Raw genomic sequence first — 8,992 nt, 5'->3', positions numbered from 1 at the left:
CCATATTGTACTTTTATAATAAACCAGTAAAGGTTAAAATATTTTGAAAGCAAAGCATTTTTACTTAACTACTTTTAAAATTCAATTTTAATGTCATCAAATCAGCTTATCAGAAATTGATACGTAATGGTCAAATGATTAAAAATAATTTATGAATGCTTAGTTTACCTTAGGGTTGCTATTAAATAGATACCTCCCTAGAGACTACGATACTCACAATAATGATTAAATGTCACGTAAAGACGAAATGAAAATCAAATTAAACGTAATGGCTTTTATACCATTATACATATAACACAGTATTACTTAGCATTTTAAACTAGCTAGACGTTTCGATGAAGATGGACGTGGCTGAGGATTCAATGAAAAATGAGCTAACGAAAGATTACGGTCTAAAACTCAAAAATATCTTTCGTATATTAGAACCCACTGGATATTGCCGATTTGTGATTAGAAATGACCGGATGGTCGAGAGGAATCAAGGAACGCTGCTATACAACATTTGCGTTTTAATCTTAGCCAACGCGAGTGCATCTTACTTATTATGGTTCTCAAACCCCACAGAAAAGTACCTCAGCTTGGTGGAATACATAGCAATAATATATTTCACAGTTTTTGCAAATTTACTCATGTTCCATATAACATTTGGCGATAACTACATGGGTCTGAACTTGATGAAAAATAATATAGATATCGACACATTGCTGGGAGTTGAAGAAACAGGTTTTATGCGAGATATATCCCTTAGGTTGTATATCTTCATCCTGATTGTGATAGGGTTCACACAAGTGACGGTCGTGGCTTACATGTACTATGTGTTCCATGTGTCCATAGCCATACATGTCGTAGGCAGTATTTATTTTTTCTGGCTATTCTTCGCCTACGACGAATTCTGTTTCTTCATATACTTAAACTCCTTTATTGCTATGCGCATTCGCTACCTAAACGTAGCCTTAATAAAATTTACGAAGATCAGAAAGGAATATATTCCTAAACAGACCCTTTTTGATGCAATTTTTTGGAAGGATGAATTTGATGACCGAGTAACTTTCCATGCCAGATCCGATCCTAAAAACTTTTGTGTCGCTATCAAAATGCTGTTCGCACAATTACGTAGTTTTGAAGATTGCTATAGTTTTACAGTAAGTGGCTCTTTTACTCAACCTATCTCGATACCGTAATATCATTGATATTTCTAAAGTGTTCCATAATTTCAGATTGTTCTAGGTGCGGCAACCATTGCAGTCGGTTCCTTGGTGGCAGTTCAAACATTTATAATGTACGTTCAAACGTCAGAAGTATGTATACCAATATGATTTTATTCTAACCTAAAGACTGACTAACTGAAAAACCATGACCCGTTGCACACGTTTCATAAAAATCCTATTTACAACGCATTTTTTTTATGGTGGAAAATTATCCAATGACTTCTCCCGCCTTAACTCGTTTAATGTACAAGATATCTAACTGACTAAAATCCACCCCGTTCCTACTCCTGCTTTTCGAGCCGTGCTTCAGCCCTACTGGGCCCTTATCTGTGGTGGTGTGATGGCTCTTTGAGGCGCACGGGGAACGCAATTACCCACAAGATACTTAGGTATATGTTTTGGATCATTCTTGTGTTTTTTTATTGTACATTCGAGAACGTTTGGTTTCAGACAATGATAATACGCGCAACTGCTATGTTGGGCTGGTCAGGCGCTAGTTGGTTTCATCTACTGATAATAAGTATGCAGTCTGATCTCTTCTTCAAAGAAGTACAGCAATTGAAGCTCATTTGTGCTTATGTACAACTTAAGCCGAGTAGTTCTGGTAAGTGGGTCACATTTTTGACTAAAGTGTTTGTTAAATTAGAACATGTAGAGTTAAAACTTGGTTCTTAGGTCTTTTTATATTGAAAGGGGGAATATCGTCCAATGAATTCTCTCGCCTTGTGCGAGGCGAGAGATCAGAGTCAGACTCCTATTGACTAAAATCCACCCTGTTCCTACTCCTGCTTTTCAAGCAGGCAAATTGAAAGCAGCCGGGACCCATTCTAGAAAGCCAGCCGTTTGTGCCCTCACTAAGTCTTCATATTTAGGTCCCGACTACTTAAATTTTACGATGACTTTCTTGTTTTAGGGTTTTTTCATTTTCATATTATGGGTAAAGAAATGCAGTCGGATTTTTCGTTTTTTAAATTAGATTTTTTTATTTTACTTCTTAAGTTATAAGAACATTAGAGAACTGATGGTGGTATTTTTATTTTAGCGGAATTATTGAAATTGACGAAAAACATTTTGAAGACTTTGGAAGTGAGAGATACCCACATGTCAGTGTACGATATGTTCTCGTTCAACACTGGTCTAGCGCTGAAGATAGCAGCATCTACCTTCGTGTACATCACTGTTCAACTTCAGTTAGCCTTCCCGAATTTAAAAGAAGTGCACAAAATTGTGAACGTTACCCTACCCCCAGCTGAATTTGATTTTGATCCGAGGAAGGTTAAAGAATTTTGGTTCTTGTAGATCAAGGTTTTAAGGTGGTATTTTGTATGTTAGTAAGCACCGAGTTTTCTAGGAAGTAGGTAAAATTGTTAAGCAAAAGGTTAACAGCACACAGTTTTATGTATCCATAACACCTAAATAAATATTATACGTCTATGATATAGTTAATATTGTTTTATTTACTAGAATGGTAATGAACCTACAAGAATTTCAGTTGAGATCGCCCTCCATTGCAGGATAAATATAGTTAGTAAAAAACTTGTTCCTAAAAGATATTGAATAACTTAACGATCGTAAGACATAGGAAGCCGTCACACGCCTAGTTAGAAACGCTTTTCTAACACTGAAATACACAATACTTCCAGGTAAAAGAAAATAACAAAGGTACTATGAAGATGTGGCTACGTCTATAATTAAGAGAAGCACATTTTTAATTAACCTTTATAATTAATATTGAATACCAAACTCAACTTGGGCCATTAATACGTGAACCTGTGTCTTAATACGTACTTTTGGGAAATTAAATAGAGTCAGATTAAAAAACAATTTTAATTTTCCATAACCAATAATTCTTTGGTGTCTCTCGCTCTGAGTGTTTATTAATTGAACTTAATTTTACCTTAGAGATTTGAAATATTAATGTTATTGTGACTTCCTTCGCATCTACTCCAAAATAAAATAAACAGCAACCGACTATTATTATAGGATATAAAGGATATTTTAATACTGTAGGTACCCGCTTAATTATTTTTTAATACGTAGGTCAATCAATAGGGATGCCCCTTGATACATAATACTCTTAACTTATGAAAGTTGATTGTTGCATTGTTTACACCTTCGCCTATCCTTTCGGCTGAGAGCTAAAGAAACTTAGTGAAATATAATTCGAGCTCGTGACACTCGTGATATGATAAAAGCTGGACGCGATGCAGTGCGAAAATAAATTCGCGCGAACATTATTTCGCAGTGCGGACAGGCTTTAAAAGTCTCGTGATGTCATGTGTTATGTTATGTTTTATTTTTCAGGTGTAAAACCATCATGGAAATAAAGTCACTGGCCTCAGTCATTTATAAAAAATAGCTTCCGAATGACGCAGAATTTGTTAACTAATTAGACAAGTTCTTTTGTCGTAAATCTTTGAGTATCTACGAGTCTTTGTAGGTATTTTTCCAATGTCTCATAATTCTGTTTGACGGTTACATAGAAACGAGTATGTATGTTATTCTAACATCATCTTTTTGAGATAACTTTACCTATATAATATTATTCGTACCATAATATCGATCTTACGAACTTTATTATTTGAGACCCTATAATTGCGTTTGTTATAACCTTCGTGGCTGGGTCTGAGTTAACGGAGTTAAAAATATCTATATATCTTTTATTCAGTACCAATTAATCTATCTCTGTACCTTGTTTTTATCCTGATTTGTTCAGTGTTTTTCCGTGAAAGAGTAAAATACGTAGGTGTAGGTACCTACATTGTCACAACCTTTCACGGTATGATTCATAAGATCCACCGACATATATTATTAGGTACAAGCCTCTTAAATTAAATACTAATTAAATATTCTACATCTGGCTTGTTACTTGTACAACTTCTAGAAAAATCTATATTTCATGCGTAGGTTCGAGTTTCAAAGGACGTGTGCAAAATGCTTTTGAAAAGCGTAACATTGACTGTCGTATGAATAACAAGTTACCTTCCTTAGTTTAGGTACCTAAGGACGAATATACAATACAATGGAGATGTTACATAGGAACCTTGAAATTGTAAAAGAAATACCTAAGCATGGTTATATATATAACTACGTCTTTACGACAACATAAATAATCTACATATTAAGAATAGTTAATTCTTAATATGTAGATTATTTTCGATATGATATTATTTCTGTAAAAAATACTTTTCATATCTTAACAGTATGGAAATATTCAAAAAAGTCTTATTGTACTTTAAGTGAAGTAAAATGGCATAACGATTAAAATAAATAGTTTTCAAATAATTACCTAAATAATTTCCTTACTCATATTTCTTTGTAAACAATTCTATAAATACCAGTTTTATAAATATTTATTCAGAATTAAATATTTTTGCAGTTTGCTCAGTTGGTGCTTTTATTTATAAGTATTTAATTAAACAAAATAAACAATTATTTTATATAATATTTTGTTCAAAACAATTATTGAAGTACCTACGTACCTACGTAACACCTTATGTTTCTAGAACGTAATCCGTTACCTGAATAAAAAAGAATTAAACCTACCATATAAGGAAATAAATAATTTCCACCTTTTACATATTTAGGTGGACTATTCGTTAGGTACTTCAGAATGTCAACAAATAAATAATTTGATTGACAATCTCAAACAAATTACTATCTACAAAAGCATGCAACTACATAGTTAGGCAGACTAATCAACGCAAAAAAAAAAGAAAAATGTCCGTCTCAGATACTATACTTTTCTATGACAAGCAGTGTGAACCCAGCCTTATCTAACTTCAGAACATACGTAGATACATAATTTGTCAAAATAGCTGGCTTCTCGACCAATAGATACAGACAGTGAGTGATCCCTTAACAAAAGTTATTATTGCAGAGGTAAGCGACAAACAACTTAACACATGCGTACCAATTAGTGTAGCAATTGTCTAAATTGGCATAAATCTATTTGAACAATTGTTTATTGTTTACTTCGGTACATAGATTTCGTATATAATACGCGTTGAACTATGAAGAGATTAGTGTTTTACCGAACTTCAGTAAAGCTAGATCAAGAGTTACGAAGTGAAAAAAGTATCGAGACAAAATGAAGACCGCTACACTTTGTCTTGTTGTTGCTGCAGTATTCGTATATGTGGTAAAGACTTAATATATATTTTAATTTACGTAGGTACGGTTGATATTTTGTGAAAGTAATCAAATATAAATTAATCCATTATAAATTATTTTTAGAGCGCCAAGCCTCAGCAGCCACCCGCTGCACCAGCAGGACAGCAGGCGGCTGGACAGGCCGGACAGGCCGCAACGCAAGCCGGCCAAACAGCCGGTAAGTAAATCCCCAAAAACTTTGAAAGATCCCAAGATGTTACCTTTTGAATGACACGACTTAAGTCTTGAAGAGCCACACTATTATATTACTCTTTATTACCTTCTATCTTTTATGTACCTAGACCAAATTCCTGACCATACCTAAACCTAAACCATTCTATATCAATATCAATTCTTTTACTTAAGTTGTATTCTTAAATGCCTCTATATTTTTACTTAGAAGAGACATTTAACAAATTAAATCAATTTTGTATTCGTCCAACGTAAGTTTTACGAACGGGACAAAAGGCACGCGTTAAGGAATTTAAATGCATTTCCAAGTCATAAATTGGCTATCTAATATTCAACTGGCTACCCTATCGGCATTCTATGTAGCAATAGAAACATTTACAAACTTAATTAGATACCTAAATGTTTACCTGCTACCCATGGAAAAGTTTGTTAGATTAACTTCAAATAACACTCATCTAATCTACCCTTATTTTTAGTCTTCAACTTGTAGCATAAGTAAACTATAGATATTTGATCACGCTTTTTTAAAGGGGAAAATCATCCAATGACTTCTCCCGCCTTGAGTGAATTTGATCACGCTAATCTCAGAAAGTTAATATTTTACACTAAACATCATGTTATGAAACTTTGGCAATCTGCATCACAAATGCAGTCTGATAAGCATAAAATCGAAACCTTCGCTCGTCCTGTGTTAGATTGCGTGCGCAGACCAAGACGTAGAGAAGCATTAAAGCATAACATACCTATTGCAGGTGGTGCTCTATCTGGCGCGCCAGGTGCTGCCAACGGTGCTGCTTCTACTGCTAACGCCGCCGCTGGTGGTAATCCTGCTGGTGCCGGTGCCCCTAGTGGTGTTCCTAGCGGTGCCCCTAACGGCGTCCCTAGCGGTGTTCCTAGCGGTGCCCCTGGTGGTGCTCCCAGCGGTGCCCCTAACGCTGCATCTCCAGCTGGTGCTGGAGCCAACCCTGGTGCTAACCCTGCTGCTGCTGGAGGTAAATAAAAATTACTCACACAGTTTCGTGAGGTTAATACAGTTAAGTCGGAGGCTTGATCTTATGACCGATGTTCAGTTCGGTAGTTTTCAAATCCTCTTGAAAAGTCTCCAACACACTTGTAACTCCTCGGATAATGCGGGTATTAAATTGTCTAAGTGAGGAGTTAATATTGTTGTTTGTTAAATTAAATGGGTATAAAAAACTTCTAATCATAACACGTTTGATCTATTTCAGGCGCAGCTAACCCATCTTCAAACCCACAAAACTGTGAGTACGTATAATATTATCGCTCTAACATCCCGATACATTTCCACGTAACTAGGTTTAGGTATAACCGCATACAAATACGTACATACATATTTACTAAATAGTCCACTTCATTTTTATGAGATAAATTTTCACTACACAAGGCATGAGATTTACAAAGGGCTAAAAAGGTTTCATAACAACATTCATTGCAAAGATCATCCGAAATATTCAAACAAATAAGATTAAAAACGCTCCACGAAATCAAAAAATATCAATTTAATTGTGCACTATAGGATCATAATACGATCTAAAATAATCATCTGATTCATCGCTTCGAATACTGTTATTGAATCTGAATTTTTGTGGATTTTTTTTTTTTACAGCAAACATCATCGCCGATGCCATGAAGGAAGGAAAGACCATCGTGGATTTCTTCACACAAAGGTTCATACCGGGTGAGTAAAATCCAGAGTCGTATAGATATACCAACTGATAACCTGAGAAATTGACACACACTGTAAAACAAACTGTTCATTATCTATTATCAAGACAAAAATAGGTTTCAAAATAAAGAATGTACCACGCGGTTTCATAAATATAACATAAAACACCACGCGAGGTAAAACACCACCGACTAAAATATAAGTTCTCTACTAGTGTAGGGGAGAATAGGGGTGTAATCATTATAGATAGCTTTAAAAACCTTATTCATTTGGAATAAAGTTAAAAATCCCGCCAGTCGTTACGATACGCTGGCGAAATAATCACTCGTTCGTGGAGATTACTCTATGACAGAAACGCGGACTCATCGCGATTCTCACGCCCGTGGCGACAACTGACATATTTTAGTTATTACTAGCGATCCGCCCCAGCTTTGCAATGGTGATATATTATGCATGTATTATACATAAAAATCTTCCTCTTAAATCACTCAATCTATTATAAAAACCGTATGAAAAGAATCCGTTGCGTGGGTTTAAAGATTTAAGCAAACAAAGAGATATAGGGACTGAGAAAGCGACTTGGTTTTATACTATGTAGTGATATTTACGATTATAAGATTTTCACCCTGTCTAACATATTTCTTTGTACATCAATATTTACGATGATTCTTGTCTTTTCCAGGTTTCCAGGGATAAGGCAATTCTTCCAACGAACAGTCCGCGTACAATAAATTCACAACTGAACAGGATTTGCAACACTGAACGATAATGCATTACCGACTGTAGTATTCCCTAGGTTACGTAGATTTTAGACAATAAACATTTCAAAACGCATTCACTGTTTTTACTTTCTTGTAGTAATAGAAATTCCAAAATATGGTACCTATTATAAAAATGTGCCTTAACGTGCATCTCTGCCTACCCCTTCGGAGATAAAAGGCGTGACGTTGCATTATAATCATGTTTATTCCTATATACAGACAGCAAGCAGTTTCAATCACTATTTATAACTTGATCCCGCATGCAGCACGTCAACTTTTGTACTAAAACTAGTATTCTGTGCTAAAACTACTAAACTAACTTCAAAGACTACAAAAGAAACATATTAATAACTTTGTTATTATGACTTTTATTCAAAAACTTACCATCTGTACAATATTGCTAGAGAAAAAGCGACCTTAAAGTATTAAGACTATTTAAAACTATCTACTATTATTCTTTCTATTGGAGTCTTGAAAGAAGACTTATCATCCTTCTACACCGTGTCCTTTTTAACCTTAATTTCTTCGGCATACGGTCAAACTTTGACGGATAACATAATACTTCATACTTCATCTTCACTTCCTCACACACCGCTGTAGGAACTCCAACCTTACCCTTAAGCAAATAAAATAACAATTAATTTAACAGTAATTTATTAAAGCAATTAAATATGGAAAACTAACAATTATTATTTGTACGTACATTTGATACCTAAACTAAGCTACCTACACTAATTTGTGTCGTTTCGTTTCTCTTATAAAATACTTCAATAAGCTCATAAAATATTAAAACAATAATTTGATACCTGCTAGTAGATAGTGTACAAATATTATAATGATTATATCCATTACAATCCATACATAATATGAATACAATAAACATATTATCACATAATACTACCGATTGAAAAATACATAAATAGTCACTAATCAAATGTGTATCAAAAAGCTAAGGCAAACATTGGACGAGTTTTGTTACTTCAACAAATGAA

At 34.5% G+C, this 8,992-nt stretch overlaps 2 protein-coding genes across 3 annotated transcripts; both read left to right on the top strand.

Moving 5' to 3' along the window:
* The first annotated feature begins 1,664 nt into the window (after window positions 1-1,664).
* LOC126912592 (uncharacterized) lies at window positions 1,665-2,562 on the top strand. The gene is made up of 2 exons (XM_050705320.1): window positions 1,665-1,812; window positions 2,251-2,562. The coding sequence occupies exons 1-2, from the start codon at window positions 1,683-1,685 to the stop codon at window positions 2,505-2,507; spliced, it is 387 nt and encodes a 128-aa protein (XP_050561277.1). The 5' UTR covers window positions 1,665-1,682; the 3' UTR covers window positions 2,508-2,562.
* A 2,627-nt stretch (window positions 2,563-5,189) lies between these two features.
* Window positions 5,190-8,073, top strand: LOC118263595 (uncharacterized). Of its 2 annotated transcripts, none has more exons than XM_035575681.2 (6): window positions 5,190-5,349; window positions 5,445-5,538; window positions 6,305-6,544; window positions 6,782-6,814; window positions 7,180-7,251; window positions 7,922-8,073. In XM_035575681.2, the coding sequence occupies exons 1-6, from the start codon at window positions 5,299-5,301 to the stop codon at window positions 7,933-7,935; spliced, it is 504 nt and encodes a 167-aa protein (XP_035431574.2). In that variant the 5' UTR covers window positions 5,190-5,298; the 3' UTR covers window positions 7,936-8,073. The 2 variants fall into 2 exon arrangements, with proteins under 2 accessions (XP_035431574.2, XP_035431573.2); XM_035575680.2 differs by having other exon boundaries at window positions 6,782-6,818.
* Window positions 8,074-8,992: the final 919 nt, after the last annotated feature.

This window comes from Spodoptera frugiperda, chromosome 27 (genome assembly GCF_023101765.2).
Source record: "Spodoptera frugiperda isolate SF20-4 chromosome 27, AGI-APGP_CSIRO_Sfru_2.0, whole genome shotgun sequence".
Lineage (NCBI taxonomy): Eukaryota > Metazoa > Arthropoda > Insecta > Lepidoptera > Noctuidae > Spodoptera > Spodoptera frugiperda.
Note: the sequence above shows the minus strand (reverse complement) of the source record. Positions and strands in the feature narration are given on the sequence as shown.